The 23,521-nt window shown below is 37.7% G+C and overlaps 1 protein-coding gene across 1 annotated transcript; it reads left to right on the plus strand.

Moving 5' to 3' along the window:
• The first annotated feature begins 7,595 nt into the window (after nt 1-7,595).
• LOC149277628 (BLOC-3 complex member HPS1-like) lies at nt 7,596-22,221 on the plus strand. The gene is made up of 17 exons (XM_089502655.1): nt 7,596-7,706; nt 8,627-8,761; nt 9,224-9,366; nt 10,850-10,958; nt 11,127-11,287; nt 11,924-12,026; nt 12,847-12,916; nt 13,231-13,292; nt 13,388-13,555; nt 14,047-14,226; nt 14,944-15,011; nt 16,526-16,657; nt 18,042-18,107; nt 19,072-19,216; nt 19,943-20,056; nt 21,182-21,264; nt 22,059-22,221. The coding sequence occupies exons 1-17, from the start codon at nt 7,596-7,598 to the stop codon at nt 22,219-22,221; spliced, it is 2,013 nt and encodes a 670-aa protein (XP_089358781.1).
• Nucleotides 22,222-23,521: the final 1,300 nt, after the last annotated feature.

Consider the following 23,521-nt stretch of genomic DNA (forward strand, 5'->3'; position numbering starts at 1 on the left):
GCTAAGCTAGTCTCAGGCTCAAATAATACAAATGTATAATATGAGGCCTACCAAACAGTGTGAGCATGCTGCAAATACAGTGTGTTGGCTGTACAATGTATACAAAAAACAAAATACTGTCTGCGCTTCTCACCCTAATAAAGTTGGCAACAAATATATAAACATAATATAAATGAGAGGTTTTGGTTATATGAATTGGCCAAAGCATAATTAAGCTCACCCGCCACGTCAAGGCACACTCTCAATAGGGTGAGATCCTACTCTCACCTCCTACATAGTGGGCACACAAAGCAGTGTATACTGCTACCAAAACCTTTTTTATATAATGAAAAGTGTTAATGATTGCCAGTCTCTGCTGTTCTGAAGAGAGCATCTCCACTAATCCGTGGAACGGCGGAGCTCGACCGCTAGGTACAGTTGCGTAGAGGCTCTGATGTAAGGGGGGTTCAAAGATTACCAATGTTACACTCCTTTTCAAAACTATATAATGCATTAGTCCATTCAGCATACGGTTTTATATAAGCATTGTGCTTGAATTCATTTTTCATGATGTACTACCTGAATTCTTACCACATTTTCCTTTGTTAATTTGTTAACCTATTTTTTTATTTAATTATTTAATGTTTAACAGTAAGGTGCACTGACATGGGATATCATGGCGGAAGGGATCAGTGATAACATTGTAGAACAATGTCTAAAGGCAGCATTTGCCTAACATAGATGCATAGATCGTACCATCAATAATGAAAGAAAAAGTGTCTATTAGACTTGTGCAAATGGACCAAAAACTATTCTAACAAATTATTAATTTCATTTTCGGTCCATACTTTTTCAGACGATGAATCGTTTTGTGCCCTTTCAGTTCAAAGGGCTTTTTACATTCACTCTCTCATTCACATTCTCTCACACTCTTTCACTCTCTCTCTTAAACTCCCTCTGAATGTCTCCTTACCTTCTCTGGCGACCGCTTCCGTGTCCCTGTCTCCTTTTTTCTTCTGTCTTCTTTCTTCGTCCGCTTCTCTGTAAATCTGGCAGAAATTCTGGCAGAAATTCATTAAACTAATCCACCCATGAGTATTGTTAGTAAAATAGATGCACTGATCCTGTGTGATAGTAGACCCTCCATTCAGTAATAAACTTCACTGTATGTTTCAAAATTCCCTTATTATATATCTATTTCCATAGAGATGAAAAAAAGAAAAAGTCTACAGAATTTTATGAAAAATAAATACAGGGTCAGTCTTTTGAAATGTACCATTAAACTACCAAAAAACGCATTACACATTCAAATTGTATTACTTAATAATGTTAGCTATAAATGTGTATGACAGAATTTTTCATTGACATTTCTTCATGCTAGCATGGGACTTGTCAGCCAGTGGTTTTCCGTGAAACCATTATCCATTACATGCTGAGCAAAAGAGAGGGGATAATATAAAAAACAGACTCCAGGGCTAATCTGATTACAAAATATGCCAATTGTTTGCCTTCTCTTCATCTGCCAGAACATAGTATAAATTACTGTAAATTCTGATGGGTTCTGATCGCCTCATGCTTTGAAGTGTCCTGTTGATCGTTGACAATGAAAGGTGTTAAATGATAGCAGTTTTGCTTGTAGAAAATGAGTGAATTCACCATTACCTTGGAGTAACATTCAAAGCAAGCTAGGTTTTTTAATATTTCCACCCAAATGTTCTGGTGGAATTATTTTATTTTTGTCTCATATAACTCATCATTCAATGCCCTACTAGAAACTGTCCCAATAGAATCATATGAAATCATTGCAGATGGAACTTATTACATTTGCGCTCTGCGTAGTATCAGGAATATCACGTGTTAGAAAACGCATTTCACTTGACAATGTCCTGAGAGCACAGCTACAAAGCCAAAGGGGAAAAAACGATTCTCGACTTGCAAAATGGATAGAGGGATAGGGTTGAGCTGCCCAGCCTGACTCACTTTCTGATTACACTGGTCCTTCTGAGAGTCCTTCCAGGATCAGATCTACAATAAACTCAAAAATAAACCTTTACGTGAGTGAGGTGATAGACTTTCAAAAACTGAGAAAAATACATACTTAGGTCGGTCAGGATAGACCTCTGCTGGGCTTGAGTGATTGTTTAATTTTTGCCATTTCTTTATGTGAAAGGCTTTAAATCAAGGCTTTAAGTCAAGGCTTTAAATCCCACATGGATTCTCCAGAAGACTTTTTTTGTATCAGCACTGTAGAAGATGCTTAGATACAGTCTGACCAGTGCTGGGTACACTTGGTTATATGAGACTTTCCCTGTAGAGCGAGTAGAACTGGTCTCAAACTTTGAACATAGTTTCTTCCCCTGCGATTCTCTGGGGGCTCTCCCGAGGTTTCTCCCATTATAAATCTGTAGGTGTTCTAAGAAAGGAAATGTGTGGATTTTTTTGCTCACTATGACTATAGGGATACCCACTGCACCAAGGCCAAAGAGAGGCGGAAACATACACCCAGGGCTGTTGGTTAACATGTTGAGATGTATCTGGCCTTCTATTTCAGTCCTGGACTGCCCTTGTGCGTAGGATGAATCTAATATTCTGATGGAGATTTTTGCTCTGTAAGGGCATGTGAGCTGTACATTGAGAATGCCTCAACAAATGACTCGCTGTATGACAAGTTATTTAAGCCTTGTGTTCTTGACTGAGCTAAACGTATATATCGTATGTCCCGTTGTTTTATTTATTGTTGCCTCTAATTGTCACAGCCCACAGCACAAACCCTATAGAGTTGCATCTAAATCTCACAGCATGGCAAAGGTTACATGTGTATAAAAAGCAGAATTCAAGTCAATACAAAATGACAAGTGCATGTTGTGTGCTATGTTTAGGGCACATGTGGTAACATTTCTGTTGCCTTGTAGATATAATAGAATTGGGCGTTTGGAGATTGTCTTGGTGATCTGTGAACAAATGATTAGTCTTTTGGCTCCATCTACTGCTCAATCAGCAGACGGCAGCATGTTATAATTATTACAGGATACTTCCTTAGGGCTTAAAGATTCACAGGTTTTCACATTCGCAATTATGTACTGTACATAGTGGAGTATTTATAGGGTTGCTGCCCTAAGCCTGACCTCAGGCAGTGTCTCAGCTACCCTCTCGAATTCACCAAACCGAGGAGGACCTCTTCCTTTGCAGCAGGTCTTTTTCCTGTAGAGCATCCGGATCTTTGAGAGCTGTGGTGCATTTATTGGTACAATCACCCAATGTGACACTTCGCATAAAGTGAAGCAGCCCTGAAAAAATAATAAGCACACTCACCAATCATAGGTTACTGCAGTGAAGGATAAAAAATAAAAAGTGCTTGGATTGTCCTCAAATTAATTTGTGCAACCTCTACAAAATCACAGCCTCACGTCGAGCGTGGACCTAGCTCCAGGCAAGAGCTACACTTGATCTTTGCCAAACAAGCCACAATAAGCAGGTGAGTAGCCCAGTAGGTGGGCAAGTCAGCCATGAAGTGGTATAACCTGTGTTAGGGCCAAGCCACAACTCAAAGATCCTTCAGCCACTTATAAAGATAAGCTTAGCAATATGTTTCTATTGTTCTGATGCTGTCCAAATATATTTCGTTCTAGTCTAATATAATGAAAATGTGAGCTGTTTCCATTTGGAACACTAAAATATTACACTGGCACATAGTTTTGGATGCTAAAGCATAATTTTAAAATAACAAATAAAGTGAAATAAAACAGCCAGCTTAATTCCTTTACTGGATATCATTCATTGAGTAAACTAGAGCCAGCCTACAAGGTTACAAAAACACAAATGTCCATGAACACCTATCACTGTAAGTCGGTATTGGCTGTACTCCTGTTTTTAGATTAGACATTGCATTGATTTAAGACATAAAAAGCTCTGTTCACCCTAAAGTTAATATGAACTAAGTAGAATGTATGTTAAAGGGGAAAACATCGGACATATACCTTCTTATAGCATTCAATAACGTGTATTATACCCTTATGTTGTATTAGCACTAGAAAGGTGGCTTTTGCTCATATTCATATTGTTTCATTAACTCTGTTTATCTGTAATTGCAGTTACCGCACTAATATTTGGGTGACATTCCCTTCTGAAAAATCTGTGTGATTAAGAAACTTTTTATTGTTTGCCACAAAGTATTATAATGAGTACCTAGCGTGTTTGCTTAGTAAATTAGGTTTGCGTAACAGACCCAAAACACATATATGTAACAAATAAACAGAAACAAATATATATATATATATATATATATATATATATGATTGAGCTGATGTGAAACATTGCTAGCTGTAACATAATTGCAAAAGGGCTTTCTAATGATCAACTTGGATTAGCGAACACAATGTGCCGTACTTGGAACACAGGAGTGATGGGAGTGATAAAGGGCCATTGGAACACAGGAGTGATGGGAGTGATAAAGGGCCATTGGAACACAGGAGTGATGGGAGTGATAAAGGGCCATTGGAACACAGGAGTGATGGGAGTGATAAAGGGCCTCTGTACGCCTATGAAAATATTATTTAGAGCTACAATAGTAATTTACAACATTAACAACAAAAAAAAGGAAATGTTTAAGTGACCCCAAACTTTAGAACGATAGTGTAAATTAAAACATATACAGTGCGCTCCTGGTGATTGAATCCCCTTTATAAATAACACCCATTATATATTATAAGTGATAACTACAATTGTTTCGAAAAGATAACATCACAATATGGGTTATGTACAAGAAAGTGATACCTGTGGAAAGTGTAAAAAGTGGTCTTATCACTATAGCAACTAAACCAATGTAGGTGCCATCAGTAGGTTTCTATGGTAACAGCACCATTTGCACTAGTAACACTTCTGACTAATGTTTTTGAAAGTGTTTTTTTCCTTTACAAACAAAGTAACCCTTTCGGCAGCTTTATCTGGATCATTCCATTCAACCTTCTAAGGTTGAACCTCCAGTTAAAAAAATCTAAATGTTATAAATAAATGACAAGAAAGACATATCACAAAAAAGCAAGTCCTAGAAGAAGAAAAAAATAAAAATAAATAAACACTTGGCTGATACAATATTACTCCTTCCAACACATTATTAAGAGTAAATGATATACAATTAACACTTTGAGTGTCAGTATGGTGTTTTTTTAACTTGTTATGGTAAAAATGTCATGCATTCAGGGGATTACATTTGTAAGAGATCTGCTGAAGCCCTGATCATCTTCCTCCTCCTCCTCCTCCTCCTCCTCCTCACACAGGTCACATGGTTTCACTTCTTGCATCACATGCTTCAATGAGGAAGTGGAGCAAGAAGAAAGTTGGATTCCTGTGTGCTTCTCAGTAATGGGCTCTGGGTGAGTTGAATGCTCTTCTATCTCCTCTAATTCACCTCTTGGTAAGAGGACACAGCAGCCAGTGTATCACCCATGGGCTGATGATCCTCATGCTTTGGTATGTATTATACTAGTCGTGCAATGTGTTAAAACAACTCCCTGGCAGTGCAAATAATTGTTATACACATACATGTTTGTTGCTTTAAATATTTAGTGTAACAGATGCTGTTGCCCTTTAAATTGCATTTAAATGGCTGAATAGTATATAATATGCACATCCTTCTGCTACACTGATTGCCCTGCTTTCAAAGGGTTAATGGTTAAAGTTCTGGTGTCATTCTATTCATTCCTTCTGTTCTGATTCAGTGAGTTTTGATCTATTATGTCTAGGAATTCCTGCTTGAACACTGATGACTTTCTTTAAGTTGTGTTTACTTTGGATTCCAATTCAGGACAGCTTTTAAAATGATTTCATTACCATGTTTGGGAAGACAAGACATCATCCTGCTTTACTATCAAACTGTTTGTAGATGGGCTCCTTAACTCGAGACATTAGTTTAAAGAATTGCTGCATAAAGTGTCTCTGGTTAACTGATCCTTCTGGTTATCCTTTGCTATCTCTAACTTTTTATTATATGGGAAAATAAATATCACAAAGTAAATTTAGTGACAGAATTAGGAAGTCATATGATGTGGCCTGGAAATGTTGAGGTGGACGCTGTACGCTCATTACTGTTTGTACACAGAATGTGGAATGTGTGACCTGCCTGTGGGTTAAGCCTGGTCACCAGATGTAAAATCCCCAAATCCACAGGACCACAAGGTGACCTTCTCACTTCCCAGCCATGTTAATGACAGAAGAAGCCATCCCTTAAATTATTCTTTTATCAGTTTGGTGGAATAGCTCTGACTCGATACATTATATCCACTGAAGTTGTTTTTGGTTGCTAACTACATTTCTTCCAATGACAAATAATAATAATGCTATTTTTTTTATATTTACTTGATAGGTAAAATGAAGAAAATCTGAGCCAGAAATTGCCTCTAAAAATTATAAAAATAATTTATAATTATAAATGATTAAAAGACACTGTCACTTAAAGAGCATAAAAGGTGAGTTATGATAAGAATGAAGCTTATTTGTAGGCGAGTATGTTGGTTATATGATTCCCGGGACATTATTTAACTGTATCTGGGGGTAACTAGCTTGGGGAGAGGCAGAGGACTTTAGCATCAAATGTCATTTAATACTTTTCTAAATAGAAGTGTGATTACTGAGAGTACGACTGAAGAGCCACTAGACTTTAGAGAATCTACTTAGATTGATGAAGAAGCAGTTTATACTTCAGAAGTTACAGGCTGCGTTCCCTGAGCGATTGGCACTCATGCCAATGATGATGTCCATGGTGAACTATGACAGCACATGCTTCCAGCGTATTACAACAATGGGGTGCATGCCCAAAGTGAAGCAAACTGTTTGCTTTCTTTTCATGTTTTTTGTTTCTAGTTTCCTTGTTGCTGCTTCTTGTGTTGAGTCAGGGAGCTCTTGTGTCCATACAATTGCATTTAGCATGAGAATTCATACTCTTCTCAATGGATTCTCATCTACCATCTGGGTTGGGGTTTGCACTTACATGGCATGCTAGCCTGGCAGTCCGATACTCAGCAAGAGAGTCAATCCTACGACCATGTAAGTCGCCCCATGCCAATGTATGAGTTTATCCTAGAAGCAGTAAAAAAGCAGCGAGAACTGCTAACGGTCAAGCAATTTTATTTTTTTAGATGTTAATGAATTATTGCAATTATTATAGCATGTTGCCCATTGGACCTGCTGCCCTAGGCCGAGTGCAAAATATGCCCCTGTTCTATAACGTCGCTTAAAGGAACATGTCAGATGGCTACTTTTTGAAGCCCTTAAAACCCACCCTGAAGTATTTCATTACTCTTGTATCTTTTTGTAGATTGCCAGGCTTTGCTCACTTAAAAGAAGAAAACACTTTTCAGCGGGAAAGTCCTTTTGCAAAAGTGATATTTTTATTTAAACACTAATTACTGTATATAGTTTCAAATTATAAGACATTTTAGTTTTATTTCATTTTGTTCTAATGAGCTGCCTGGAATCTGCCATTATATTGGATACCTTCCCCTGATCAAACACCACGCTGAGATGGTTCTTTATGGCGGTGCTAAATAAGTCATCAGATAATTATTGGTATAGTTACTGGAGAGTTACATATTGATTTCATATTCTACATTTGTTGACAGATGAAATGCGTACTTATTGCTTCTGAGGGGGCTGAAGTCCTTTTTTGCTGGGCAGATGAGGACTTTGAAAAGAACTTGAAGATTAGATATGGTTTACCTGATGAGTCCCAGGTAATGTACATACAGTATATATGATAAACACTTTGAATAAAAATCATAATGAAAATTCCCAGAATGCATATAGATTGTTGTATGCAACAAACCCTAACATAAATTAAATGTCCGCTCTGATTTTATTTTTTTTTATTGAGTGACACAAATAAAGATTTTGCTTCATTTCCATTTTCCGGAGTATCTGAAAGTAATGCTGTACGTACAGCTTAACGCCATAACCCTCCGACATGCATACCCAAGTATACTTAACATGTTTATGTAGGGGGCTTCCTACATTGTTATTGGGAACCCGACCTGTTTTTGAAGCCCCCATTATTTCTTAAACCCAGCCCTAGACCTCTCCATACCCAACTGATAGCTCAACCCAGCAGCCGATCATGGGCTCGTGTGTGCGGCCGCTGGATGGATTTGCCTTAAAGTGCCATGGCTGCCTTGTTATCTCCAGTCCTGCCCTACTTAAACCTGGTGATGAGGGTAAAATGATATAATAAGAGAATTATTTCAAATAGAAAGGTGATTTAGAGCCGGCCAACAGCAGCAAATGAAGCTGTAACAATTTGCATTTGTTTTTAATATTTGTCCGTCGTCTTATGACAAGCATTCAAGCATTCGGAAAATATCTCTACCTTGTGTTTGGCCATGCTGGGTCAATATGGTCAAACATTGGAGAGTTCAAATATATTAAACATAACTTTACTAATACACTGTATTTATGAAATATACCTTTTATTAATCCTACATTAGAATACTGTCCTGTACACACCATTACACACATTTGTAAACACTTGCACATTTTTAAATGTTGCTTGTAAGCGTTTCATTTTTCAGCACCGCAATTTAGCTTATGTCTAATTTCTGTGAATTCTGTGTTTTATTGTACATTGTAAATCCTAGCAGTATTTGTTCCCTCCTTATAGTTACAATCATTCGGGGATAGCATCAATACACTTTTTGCTCCTTTAATCATCTCCTCTGTGACACTGCTGGAGAAAATCAATGACACGTACACTTGTTTCACTGCCGAAAGTGGCCATCTCTGCGTTCTCCATATGGTATGTCATTTTCCCCATCTTAATTTATGACCTTCTTCTCTTTTTTTCTAATCAGTTAGGTTGATTGGAAACATTGATCCAAGTTTTTATCTAGTGTACAAATTACCCTGTAATGTCATCCATTTTTGCATTAACCAATATTTTTTAAATTGATCTTTAATCACATTAGATGCATCTAGAATTACTAGTATAGAAATCTAATAACCATGGTTTTTGTCAAAATACCAGAATTAGTTCTGAATAACAAGTAACCTTTTACATATCTAAAATATTCCAAGAATGAGCAAGCATGGCTTCCAGTTAGAAGTGAAATTCTTGACATTGCTGTGGTTTTAATGAAGCACTATTACATTATTTGACATCATAAAAATGGCAGCCTTGAAGGTGCAGCTGAACCAAGGCAGAGGCGTAACTTCTCACGGTTCTGAGAGTTTGGTGATGCCATTTGCTTTATTCCTGTAGTTTGGGGAATGCCTGTACATAGCAGTAAATGGGGATGGATCAGAAAACGAGGACGACCTACGCAGAAAACTTTATGTCTTGAAGAGGATGAGCGAGGTCCACTTTGGTCTTGTCACCTTTGACAGCCAGCTAATTAAGAAAGAGTAAGTTTGGAAACTCCTTTTTATTGAATAGAAAGTTTCCTTTTCCCAATGCAAAACTTAATTTTAGTATTATACACAGTGTGGTATTTAATGCAAATTAAATTAAATGTTCTTATCCCTTTGTAAATACATGGAGTGATTCAGCCGAACCCCCACTTATGCAATGCGTCACCCCCCCAATCGCCTTGGCTTGCAGGAGATCAGGAGATCTCCTGTTTCCTCCTGCGCATTCACGCCATACTTATTGCCAGTCAGTTCCATTACTCGCCTGCGTGGGAGTTTCAGGGGGTCTAACCCCCATGCGCATGCACAGAAAATGTTCCCATTGATTTTCATGGTATTGCTCCCCTGTCACTGATTGGCTGATTCAAGGAATCAAAACTGGACGACAGAGAATGTGGTAAGCTGCAGCTCTGGAGCAGCATCTTCTCCTAAAGGTGAGTGACTTTATTTTATTTTTGCATACTTTAATATGCATTCTTTGTGGGACTACATAGGGGCTCTGGAGTGTCCCTTTAAATAAAGTATGGCTTTAATATTATATATAAAAATATATATATATTTTTTTTTTTCCTGGAGTTTGTAAATTTCCAGGCAACTGCAATACTCAACATCTCCACTCGTAAAAAAAACAACCTTTGTATTCAGACACATTAAAGCACAATAAAAATAAAATGCATGCAGCATGTGGTTTTGTGCTATTTATATTTAACTACAATGGCACTTTAATTTGCACATGTGCTTTAATGTTGGGACTTTTGCTTAGTCATATCTTGTATTTTGCTTTAGGAGATTTCTCAGTAAGAGCTTAATGTTTTACGGTCCATCAAATGCTACAAATGCCAAGTCAAGTCATGTCACCTCGAAATGTTAAAGCCTGAGGAAACTAGTTTGAAATGTCTGAAGACAAACCAAAAAAAATCCATATTCATCTTAGATGTCACATTTAAAGACATTATGTTGATTCCTTATTTCGGAGTTGTGCTTTCTAAGGGTTTATTAACTAAAGCGCGAGTCTGCATGGGAGTCTCCCTGTCGTCACTATGCATGATAAAGGGTTAACCCCAGTATATTTCTCCTCTGAGAGCTGGCCCTGTAAATGCATAAAGAAATCAATGGCATTTGTTGAACATCTTCTCACCATTATACTATTCAAGGCCAGTTCAGACTTTCTTGCGGGTAAACTGTGTTAGGATGGTGACTTCATAGCTCACCTGCAAAATCGAGTGAATAAAGCCCCCTGTGTCCTATTTTACCAATTCCTGAGTTTAACTACATGTGAAATCTGAGATTCTGAAGTGGAAAAGGACATCTCGTAGCTGAAATGATGAGTCCTCCAAGTCTGCCCTAATCGAATAGGCGTTCATTACCACTTCTTTTCAAGCATAATAAGACCTAGTATTCAATGTAACTGTGACTCCCACCAGCATGACCATCAAGCTTTGAAACATTATATATATATATCTGCATTTTCTCGTTGCAGATTGAGACCTTCTGATTCTGACCAACGTAACCTTGTGTGGAAAACATTCCAGAACCTGCTCTTGACTTACAACCGCTTGCGACTTGAGGACCAGAGTTTTGCAGTAGAGGTGACCTTTGCGTAATAATCTGGTTGATGTTCATGCTTATAAATGTTACCAAGTACATATTGTGTACAAATTATAATAATTAGGAACATATGTTTAGCATTGCCAGTAGTAGCATCATCTATACATCTCCTTCCAGTCTAATGTCTGCATTCCTTGGTCCTTCCGTAGGCTGTGGAGCGTTTGATTCACCCCAAGCTCTGTGAACAATGTATTGAGTTTTTGGAGAAGCAGATAGTTCAGTACATTAATAGCAGCAGTGAGCGCGGCGGGGAAGAGGTCCTTCATGCCTTTATTTTAGTAGACACAAAACTCCTGGCACTTTTTTCCAGGTAATATTTTTTAAACAAATATTGTAATAATGTGATATAATACTTTAGCAGGGACCAACTTTGGCAAAATGCTTTACCCGTGGTTGGTGATCATAGTTTAAGACACATTGTAGGGATTTAAAGGTCTAATTCTGTAGTTAAGACCAACATGTAAGAGGTGAAAACAGATCCCTCATGAAGATCAAGATGAGAAGGCACTCAATAACTTAATGTCTGCTGTAACTGCATCAATAACAGATTCAGCCATCAATTTTGATGCCTCATACTTACTTCACAAATTAAATAGTATAATAACCTGAACCACAGTACCCCACTTTAAATGTAGACTTCTGCCCAAATACTTAAAATTGACACATTTGTAGCAAACAGCTCTATATAATAACTTGAGGAATGATACTTAACTGGCAAAAAGCCCAGATTTAACTTCTATTAGTTAAAGGGACAGTTTAATGTCCCTAAGAAGAACACATAAATGGAGGCTAAATATGTCCAAACCATGTCACAACGGTTTGAAGGGTGTGTGGTCAACTAACTAATTATTTCTTGGAGGATTATCAGAATCGTCTTATTAAAAGATTTCATGGTAAAGAATGACTGTAAGCTCCTAATAATGTTATCTTTTTGTTATGTCTTAAGTCGTAATGCCAGTTCACTGAGGCCTGCAGATCTCCTCTCCTTGATTCTAATCGTTCAGGATTTATATCCCGGCTTCAGTACGCTACAGGACCAATGTTTCCAGGTGAGTGCATTCGTTTCGAGCTTGGTGTTATACATGTAGGGGCATAAGGAATAGTCATTCACAGTTCCATATGCACTTATAACAAACAAACTCTTAACATCCTGAACTCCTTTAAAAGTAATATATAATTGAAAAGAAACACAAGGATATAGGACAATATTTATTCACAATATTAGAGGGGCACATACAAGCGCGTTGAGGTTCCTATACCCTGGGGTACGGAAATGTTTGAGTCAAAATTCTAAAATAGACAAATGATTAGGTTCATATTAGACGAAACTGTCAAGACATGCTGATTTGTGTATAAACCTGTCTACTAAACCAATGTTCACTGAGTGAGTGTTGGTGTTTTTTCTGTTGGTGTGTGGTTTAATGTAGTTATAACGATGGAGGTTGGTCACTTTAGCAGAAACACCATGTTTGTCCATAGCTTTATTATACATAAATATAAGTCACAACTTGATCAATTTTAGGAGGCCTATTCCGTGTTGTACTGCAGAATGCGATGGTGATTTCTAAACCAACAAATGATAAGAATACATACTGTAATAAAATAAAAAACATACATTCTTAACAATGCCTGTGTAAAGGTATGACCACATGAGGTCGCTACTTGCATTGATACGAAGCTTGTGGAAAGAAGGCGACGTTGCCTGCAGTTACGAGGGTAATGTAAAGTTGTGACATTCGGGCCGCACTTGCTTTCAGCTCCTGTTGTGTTCTGCTGAGTATGATGGGGCTTGAAGTCAACTTTAGCAGAAATGACTTAGGTCCTGGACTATACCTTCAGCTGTTACAATAATTCTGTTTTATGTTCCAGGAAGCGGATGAGAACGCAGCATCAGAACAGTATTATACTCCAGATCCATCCCCTAACAACAGTAGCTTAGGTGAGCATTAAGGAACCGGATCGCTCTACGAAACCAAAATCACTTTGCTCGCTCTTGTTTGTTTAAATAACATACTTTGGCTTTATTCTAAATTAGCTGCCCAAATATCTAGTTCATAAACTTTCACTTCTTGAAGGATTGGAATCCCATTACATTTCAATTTGAATGCACAAGATCTGCTTAACATTAATTGGATTGTTTTACTAGCACTTGAGCTTATCTTTCCCTACTTAATTGTATTATGAGATATATTCCTTTAAATGTATCGTTTTCTGGTGTTACTTATGCGATCCGCTTACATCATATATCTTTAGGTACTGGAAGCTGGATTGAGGATGATTCTCCCACGCTTAGTTTTGCTGATTCTGAAGTTCAGGTAGAACTTTGCCTTAACAAATGCCCCTTGTTCACACCATGTATTCTTTTTTTCCTGTAAGAATTCATCATCTTAGGTGGTTCTTTATTTCTTAGATGGCTGAAGACAGTCTGAAAGCCTTGGCTGGCTCGTTACATGAACCTTTGAACACAAGGAGAGTTTTTTTGGACGCCAACTTGAGAGAGGGTTATTGTCCGATGATGCCTCATTCCATGTACTGCCTACCGCTGTGGCCTGGAATATGCCTGGTTCTCCTTACAAAGGTAAGGAATTCTGTATCAGTATCCACCAGAAGGGGAAAGAAGAAACAAGCAAAGGTCTCTAATAAAATGTAAAAAGAATGGATATACAGCTTGCGGCGTGTGAGAATGTAACTTTTGATCCATGAAAAATATGGCAACCTCTGATCATGAGACCGAATTAATTGTGCTGCATCCAAGCATTGTTACAGTATTACTATTCTGCATTTCTGATTTTGGTACATTTATCGTTGAAAAGGGGTTATTTATTGCTCTGCACACAATAGGAGGGTGTTTGAAACATTAAATGTATGCCTTTTGTGGTCTTTTTGGGGGGGTGAATTTTTACTTTAAAAAAAATTGAGGTGTTAATTTCTGTACTCAACAAACTGGAACCGTGTCCATTCATGACCAGATCATGGTCCATGTTCGCTGAGATCACACATATACAATACAGCTGTTTGGTACGTATTTTCTCAGGAGGGTTCTTTAATGTAATACTTCTTTATTTACAGTTCGCTGGCAGTCATATCGCTCTCACTCTCTACCAGCTCTTAGATGGGTTTAGTTTGATCGAGAGGAAACTCTTGGAGGGACAGGACATTCACCAAATTCTGCGATCACATCCCTTTATGTCAGACCTTAAACAAAGGACAGATAGGTTTGTGAAGAGCCTTGGTAGCCGTGAGATACAGGTGGGCTATTGAGCAGCATATTCTGTCTGTATACGTTGTGTTATTCATAGGTGAATTTTGCACCTTCCCAAATTCTACGTTTTATAAGCCAATATATCCAACAGTCCCATATAATGCATCATCATCCCCAGAGACTCGACGTATCATGCTATTGCATTGTATTCCTACGGTGACCGCAAACTGAACATACAGAATAATGCACAGCGCATTTCGCACAGACATTTCTCATTGGTGTTAATGCCCAGCCATGTACACTGAGAGGGGGGGATGTGCCCTCTTGTTTCTAGCCTAAAACAGTAATATGGCATGGATTCTACTGTTACTTATCTAATAAAAGGACATCCCTTAATTTTGGAAGCTTGATGAGGATGTTGGTGTTTCATTTTCACAAGTAGACTTGAGAGCCACATGGAGGGCACCCCTATGAAAACACTAAGTATTGATTCTTTATGAGACCTCTAATTTTTTTTTACGTGATAAGATGTCTAAAATGTTCCTTATTTAATCTTCTACACCGCAGTAATTCCTAAATCAATTTTTTTTGTTTCTGTCAGCTTCTCTCTGTTTGCATTCCTTTTTCTGCTTCTACCACATCTTGATTTTTCATTGTCTCATTTTAAATTCTTGTGGCCGTTTCCATATATTTTGTGATTTCTTTCAAAATGTTCTCGGTAAAACTGTAATTCCGATTCCAATAAGTACATTCTATTTATTTAGTTACATAACTCCTGGCTTGAGTTCAAAACCAAAGTATTCTCTCGAAATGAGACTGGGACCTCAAAAGAGTAAGTCTGTTCTATTATTCTAAGGAAATGTTACGGTGCAGAACCTTAAGATATCACATTGAGCCCGTCCTCCACAGAAGATTGCTCCGTGTAAAGAAAAATCATTTCACTGTGCTAGACAAATTAGTAGGAAATGTCTAGGTGAGATGATATATATATATATATAGCCGATATTTGTGTCTGATGAGTAGGTTTTGCGTGTAACCAACATAGCCCTGGTTGTCAATCTGGATTTTATTCCCAACGGTTCAGTTTAGTGGATTACAAACCGGTGGAAGAAAGCAAATGTGCGAGCAACTCACCGATTGTCAAAGTTTGCTTTACAAATTCTGTAAAAAAAAGTTTGACTATTATTCTGGAGTAGCTCTACATATGAGGCAATCACCATAGCAACCGATGTGTTTCTGATAAAGGCTCTACATTTTGTGCTGCTTGTCTGACTTACCCTTTATAAATAGGATCCATTGTCTATGACAATGCTGCGTTGTGGTCTTTATACTCTGTCTGCCGCGGAACTATATGCTGTCGTAATTTATGTCTTATAAGAAGACGGTAAAATGACTGCCATAAAATTGTGGTTTTCCTGTCTGTTTGAAACACATGGTTTTGAATAAAAGAACTTATTGTTTCTAGATGGCTAGGAGATGTTTCCACTAGACAGCATTTAGAGAAATCGTGTTTGTGATACGTTTTTTTTCTTTTGTTAACGGTTCATGAAATGAAAACTTTATCTGGCGGTATGGCTGCCAGAAGAAACCATAATATGGCGGGATGCTGAAAACCTAGTTAGCGAGTGCTTTTACTGACAAATGAAAGAGAGAGTAGTGGGGTTTATTTTATGCCACACTGTGATTTATTGAGTATTGTTGAACATTTACCGAGTCTCTCTGTTTAGGAATATGTATGCCGAGTATGAGTCTATCACGGCAATGAGAAGCCCTAAAAGTCGCAACGACACACATATCAGCATCAGAAAATGTGGTCTCATTTTAAATTGTGTAAATAAAAAGATTGTTCTTCAATAATGCCTTATTCAGTTACATAAATAGCTATTGACGGGTCACATGGAAGCTTTAGTAACACCCTAAAACAAAAGCATCCCTGTTTGGCATTTGGAAATGTTGGTTTGCGTTTAAGTAAATTAATGAAAGTAAATTAGGGTGTAAAAAAAAAAAAAAAAAAAAAAAAAGGAATGTTTATATTTTTATAAACATTCTTTTGTTCATCGTATGATGAACAAATTATGTAGATTTCGTAAACCAACTACTAACGTTGTTTAAGAATGTAGATTGCACTTATTTGCATGTACATGTTTAGGAAAATACATATTTAACCATGGATTATAGAATATAAAATGTTTTGTTTATTTTTTTGGCGTAGATTATATCTTTTATATTCCAGAAAATCCAAGAATTGTCTAGAATCTGTATCAGAAAAAAAGTAGACGGTGTTGCAGAATCCTCGGGGCTGTCCATTGCGATGAATGTTTAATGGCTTGTGTGTTCTGTCCTCAGGCTCGTTCAGGTTTGTGGAAACGTGAAACGCCAGCTGTGTTCTGTATATCGACAGTTATTTCTGGCCTCTCCAATAAGCGGAACGCATTCCCTGACTCCGAATATGCAGACTCGTGCCAGAAAACGTGTTCAGTGAGTACTTGGCCTTTTACAAGTCCCTACCCCTCTGTGTTATTTGGGTTACAGTACTACTGCCACCTAAACATGTTGTCTCTAGTACACTTTAATTTATTGGTGACATTTTGTTTATTTAAAGGTGCTGTTCCACTTAGACAAAAGATTAATCCCAGGCAGGTCTGGCCCTACCATGGAGCAGAGTGGGGCAACTGCCCCAGGCGGCACTTTTGAAGAGGCGGCACTTTGCCTCAAGCGTTTTTGTTTTGTTTTGTTTTTTTAAAGCAGGGAACCGAGCGGGCACCCCTCTCTCTCTCTCCTCTGCGAGCCCTCTAGTTCGGTCTCGGTGCTGGCTTGTAATGCTGAGCGCCGGAATATGATGTCATTTCCGGCGCTCAGCAGTAAAGCCGTGGCAGAGCAGGGAGACTCGTCGCAGGACTGCTGAAAGGTAAGTGAAGTACAACGGGGGGGTAGATAATGACCCCCGACATCGGGGGGGGTCATTTTAAACTTTGCCCCAGGCGGCATTATGTCTTGGGCCAGCCCTGATCCCAGGTTTTTGTATTCCATAAATAAAACTTAGCAGATCTACCATTTTATCACTTTCCTTCAAACACACAAACTTTTGCGTTTGCCTTTGTGTTGCATGACAATTAGTTATCTTCTCCTCCTTCTGTGCTCCTGACTAACAGTAAGGGTGACTTGGTGGAAGTAGCAATACTCCATGTAACTGGACATATCGTGATAAAACCCGTGATAAATGGAACCTAAAAGTGCAAACAATTACCCCAATTCACTGTAACCGTGATAGTTCTTCCATAAGTCACCTGCCTGAACAGTCATTCTGGATTTTTTGAAAAATTGCAGTCTGGAGACACTTTGTAGCTAAACGACAAGTAACTAATTACACAAATCATAAAAAATGAGGCACGGGTTTTAAGTTTTAATAAGTAATAATTCATTTCAGGTCCCAAAATGTCCTGTAAATTAATAACACCTTTTCTGCGTCAGGTATCTGTTTAGATGATAAATGTGTCTTACTGAGGTTTGCAATCGGCATGTATAATTATGCTGATAATGGAACAAGACGCAGCGTATGTTTATCTGAAAGCATAATATGGCAATAACGCACCATTATAACTATCGCTACATCACTTTGTATCTGCCCTGTTTGTCAATTTAGCAGAGAATTACAATTGACACTAAGAATACACCTGCTAGTTACTGGTTTACTGAACAGGAACGGGCATGGTTTATGGAACCGAGTGAGTCTGTGATGCCGAAGATAAAATGTGACATTTCCTCAGCCCCGATAACACTCCGAAATGGATGGTTATGAGTTTTTCAAACCGCACAGGGGGGTTTCTGTAGATAACAGAATTTATTTGTTGTCTTTTTACAGAGAACAGCTGATGGATTGGAAGGAGTTCTTGCTGGTGAAGAGTAAAAGGAATATCACAATGGTCAAATATCCTTTTATTTGTCTGGGGGGGCTTGCATTAAATTACGAGGTCTGTTGTTTCATGAGATCAACATTTTGATGGGCAATGCGGTCAAACTCTAACAATAAATAAATGATATTCACCTGACAACGAGCAAGTAACAATACAATGTATGTTGGTGAGTGACAATCCAGTGATTGTATGTACTTTAATGCATACGATTCATAATGAAGAAGGAATGTTAGTGTTTTGCACTAGGCCTTAACTATTTAATGTCTAATTGTATTTATAGCTCACTGAATCATATCTTAATCTTCACTTTAAAGCCCTCTCCTTCAATGTGGACATCTTTCAGATTTCTCTCTCTCACTCTCATTATCTCACTCTTTCTCTCTCATTCTTTCTCTCTCATTCTCTCACTCTCACTCTTCTTCCACAAGGTAGGTAATAAAAACAACCCTGAGAAGGAGAATACCAAACATGGATGCTACACTAATTTTATTATTCCTGAACTTTGCATTGGGGCAAAAGGTTATTTTTTTACTGGCAATTCTTGGAACATATCTTTATGATGTCATGGTGACATCACTGGAGCCTGTCATTATAATTTTATATTTTTCAGTTTCAAGGATATTGATAACCTTTAACTTTGTTCAACTAGATTTTTTCTGAGCCTATGTTAAAACACAAGTACCTTGGCTATGGGCACGTAAATGTGAGGGGAGCCAATGATTTTTGTTTATAGGAGTCAAGTTTTCTTTTAGAAGTCAAAAACATAATCTGGCCCTAAAAAAAACCAAAAAAAAACGGATGTGCGACGGATAAATTGAGCTCTGTTCTTTCTCGCTGTTCTCTGATTGGCGTATAATTTTTCAGAAAAATCCCAAAACGCAATTCTCCTATTCTGCGGTGATTGATAAAAGTGTATTAAAAAAATAAGTTGACCTGCAAATAGTTTTTTTTATTAATTTCCTTAACATAAAGATTTACTTATTTGGAAGACTTTCCAGGCCTGGTGCATTTTATCTACATAGATCGCTCTGTGGGGCAAATGGTGGCCCCTTCTATTAACATTGACGATAAATCTTCTACTGAGCTGGGAAACAGCGTCCTGGCGAACTTTATAAAAAACAAGGTATTTGCATTGAAGCATTCAGTGTGTCCAAAATGCTTAGTGAGCAACATTAACAGATGAGTCTGCAGTCAAGAAAAGAGTTTAACAAAGAGGAAGAGAATAGCTTGAAGTAGCTCATGATCTTGGAAGCGTGCCTGAAGCATTTGTAATAAACTACGAGGTCTGGGAAGGAAGACAAGTCAAAGACATTTCACATTCAGTCTTTAAAGGATACGTAAAATTCTCCCTCTGTATCTCAAATGCTTGAACCGCTAGTGGGATTTAAAAAGTATTTTTCAGTAATTATTGACTTAATGCAGTTAATGTCCAAGTATTTACCCATAGTGATTTTTTTAACATGTCTTTAAAGCATTTAGCGATAAAGATGGATTAGGAGAATGTTTACTTTTTGGTACTAATAGACCACTACAGTAGTAGATTGTTTGTTTGCTCGGATGTATGATGTCATAAAAAAGGGGGGTCAACTCATTTAAATCCATTTCCCGCTATACATTTAAACATTTCATTGCAGTTCTTTTTGCACAACATATAGACTATTTAGTGCTCTACTTGTGTAAAGGCGGTTGAGGATGTAGTCCCTTTTAACATTCAGATGTGAAACTAGAATTTAAACATTTGGCACGACAAATGTGCAGTTCTTATTACAAATATCAGGCAGGAATGTTTGTTCAAACACCATTTGCAATAAGTACTTGGGTTATTGGCTATCACTTGTTTCTGTTTAAGGTCTGGTCCCTTATTGGAATGTCCCGCCGTTACCTTCAGAAAGGGTACACCACGCTAACGTTTCGAGACGGAGATTATTATTGCTGTTACTTCCTGTGGTTTGAGAATGAAGCGGTGAGTATTATATGTATCTTACATTAAATTTCATCTTGTTTTCTGATGCTGCAATAAATATATATGGTAGGTCGAAAGCTGAGAATGCATGGAGTAGTGTTAAGTTTAGTAGACTGATAGAGAGGGATTTTAGATTATACGCTGCTGCCTTGAGAATTGTTTCAATTCCAGAATGAAATTTCAGCATTTTGTCAAGCAAAACTAGTCGATTCTGCTGTAAAAATCTGTTTCAGTATATATAAAAAAAACAAAAACCTCATTGTTGCTTGGTCTTTGGACAGGGCCAGTCCAACCACCCCGATTTTGTCTCCTTTATTCGAAGCTGTAGCGGTCTAATACTTTCTGCAAATAAGATTGGATGAGGACTTGATGAAGGACTTGTGAAGGGCAGGAGAAATATTTACATGCAGGGTTCATGTGGAGACCAGAATTGTACTTTATCTTGAGAAAAATAATAGAGACAATTTTTTATAAAAAAAATTGTATGTTTCATTACAAGTCATTTTGGAACCCCGGGGGTTGTAAATGGGACACACTTACAGAATGCTGTAACCAGTTGCTTCTCACCAGTTGCTTTGTGGGCTGACAAATGCACACTAGTGAATTTCTACTACACCTTAAATATATTTTTTTTAATATTTTAACCTAATTAGGGTTCTAAACCTCCCTACGTTTACACACATGTTTGGTAGCTGCTGTGATTAAAGTGTTGATTGATTGTCCAGTGGGGGTAAAGGAGGTAAAATGGTAAGAGGAAAAAGTTAAAAATTTTCAACTTCTCTTTCTAGATCTCTGAATAATGCTGTTTTCTTCTTCCAATGGATTACACAATGATATATTTGATCAGATGGTGTGTGTCTTGTATAGGCTATAGCATATATAAGTTCCCAGCAGTTTGTATAATCTGTAGGGCCAATGACCATTTTGACCGGCCATCTGCCCCCCAATATCCATATCTCTCAAAATGCTACCATATGTCAATTAAGACTATAAAATGAAAACTATGATTGTGGTTTCTTGTGACTCATGCATAATCCAGCATAAGTATACCCAATAATGGAAGAGACTGGTATTTGATACGTTACAACCCACCACCACATTATGTTTCATCTGTTTTATTTTCAGGGTGATAAGCTAGAAGTGATTGAGGTTCCTGTGTTAGGAGATGACTCGGCACCCATAGGGATGCTAGCAGGAGAATATTACAGGTGATTGTCTGTGACTGTAATCATTTATTTGTAATTGAAATTTAGTTGTCTTTGTTGCCCTCTAGCTATCTATGTCCCATCGGATAGTTTATATATAAATATTTCTGGATTTTCCTTATGCTCATGTGTCAAACTCAGATTTCAGTTTTGGCTCTAGTTTTAAAGTCAGATGCGGAATGAATCAAAACGGTTCACAGCTGGAATTATGGATTTAAAGTCCCACTTTGGTTAACCCTGTTAAAAAAAAAAATATATATATATATATCTTTTTTGTTCGCTCACGGGCATAATAACTTGACACCTACTTTTGGAGACGAGTAGGAAGGGTGTCATTAATTACATATTAAAGATAAATGCATGTTACATTTAAAGCCCATTAATTTCTCTACTAGCAGTATAACCGTCCCCACTTCTGTGCCGACTGTTACGCTGAATTCAGTACTTTTTTAACTTGGTGAAGCGTTTTGTCTTTCTTGTTACTTTTGAATGTCTAAACCCTTTCCAAAAACAACTCCTTTTAATCATGTGATGTTTAGTTTGTTTCCTCGCATTCAGACTCGCAGGGAATGCTTAATTCGACGGGAAGGTTTGTTTCAACAGCAGCAGAGAAAAGCTTCTTAAAGGCGTTTATGACTGTGGAAAGGTTAAAGTGACACATCTTTGCTTAACATTCTTTAATGCTTGTAATTATTATCTAGGTAGGAAGGTTAGAGGCTCTGTTTTTGCCTTCGATGGTCTTCATGCTTTAACTTATTTTTTAAGTTCAGCTGTGAGTTTCTCTCTTTCATTTTTAGGAAACTGCTTCGTTATTACAGCAAAAATCACCACACCGAGCTGGTAAAGTGCTACGAACTCCTCACTGTGCATTTGGGAATCATCCCACCAGAGTACGTGATCCGACAATGTCAGGACATCGCTCGCAAACTCTGGGAACCGTCCCGCATTCCGCTCCTGTAAAGTGAAAGAAACAGAATCTATCACCGACAGATCAATCTGCGCAAGGAACATCGCACGTTGGGGTCCCCCACATACATTATATGTGAACACCCTCAGGGCTCGAGTGTAGAGGATGGTATAGAGGACATTCATTGCAGGCCCTGCTGGTTTTGTGTTGCCCATATGGAATGTACCGGATGTTGTGGCCTTCCAAAGCGCTAGAAGTGTACGTGTTACACAGTCGCGTGTGGTTTACAGGAAGTTACGTGCCTTTTGTCAAATAAGCATTTTTATCATATATCTATATATCTATATATATATATCTATATATATATATATATATAGATATAGATATATATACTTTGTGTCTGAAAGGCTCTACCCAATATGTCATTAATGTGTATGGCTACAATGTACCAATTGCAACGTAATAACCAACAACTTTAAACAAAGCGTTCGTGCATAGAATCCAGCTCTTTTGGAAAATAAACAATATCTGTTCAAACCTACACATAACATTTTTAAGCTGATTTCTGTGTATTTTTGCATAAATGGAGCCGTCCGCACCAAAATGTTTATATTTTACATTATTTATAGAATTGTGCATTATATTTTTGTGAGACCCTTTCTGTGACATTGGCATCAAATGTGGTTTATTTGCTGTTGGCCCTTTGGATCTTTTGGTTCTGTTTCTAAAACGCAGAAAATGCAGTGGAAGAGCATGCAAGCCTGTGCCAGATTTTTACATGTACTTTTTTTTTACTTTTTTGTGGAACTTAAGCAAATCTTGATTATATTTTTCTATTTGTTAAAATGTTCCACTGATCCCCATGGCTGATGTTGCAGTAAAGGGGAAGAATTTCCTTTGAACGTTAAATAGAATGCTGTATACAATAATGTCGTTTAGCATTTAGTTAATTTTGTTTCCATAAACTAAATTCAGTGTTTAGTTCAAATTAACTCCATTATCTGCAGAAAAATGTCTTTATACCCAGATAACCACGCTGATTTATCCACCCCAGTGAGCTGACTGATTACGGCATGCTAAAGAAGTCCTGGTTGTACCATTAAATAATTTCCTCCATAGACTTTTATTAATCAGAGTGTTGGTGATCTTGGTGATTAGGACTGAGCCATTCTATTGTCTACCACAAGGCAGTATGCTAAAGATGGCGGCGCCCAGTAAAAACTGAAAGAGTTCCCAGACGGTCTGTCCAGGTACTGCAATCAGCATGCAGGTCAATGGAGCCCAGCATACTAATCACTATGCGATTAGTGAAATATATTTGTTTAAATATATATATACCGTATTGGCTCGGAT

The sequence above is a fragment of the Sceloporus occidentalis genome, unplaced genomic scaffold, assembly GCF_023333645.1.
Source record: "Sceloporus occidentalis isolate IW3139 unplaced genomic scaffold, rSceOcc1.0.p SCAF_208, whole genome shotgun sequence".
Classification (NCBI taxonomy): domain Eukaryota; kingdom Metazoa; phylum Chordata; class Lepidosauria; order Squamata; family Phrynosomatidae; genus Sceloporus; species Sceloporus occidentalis.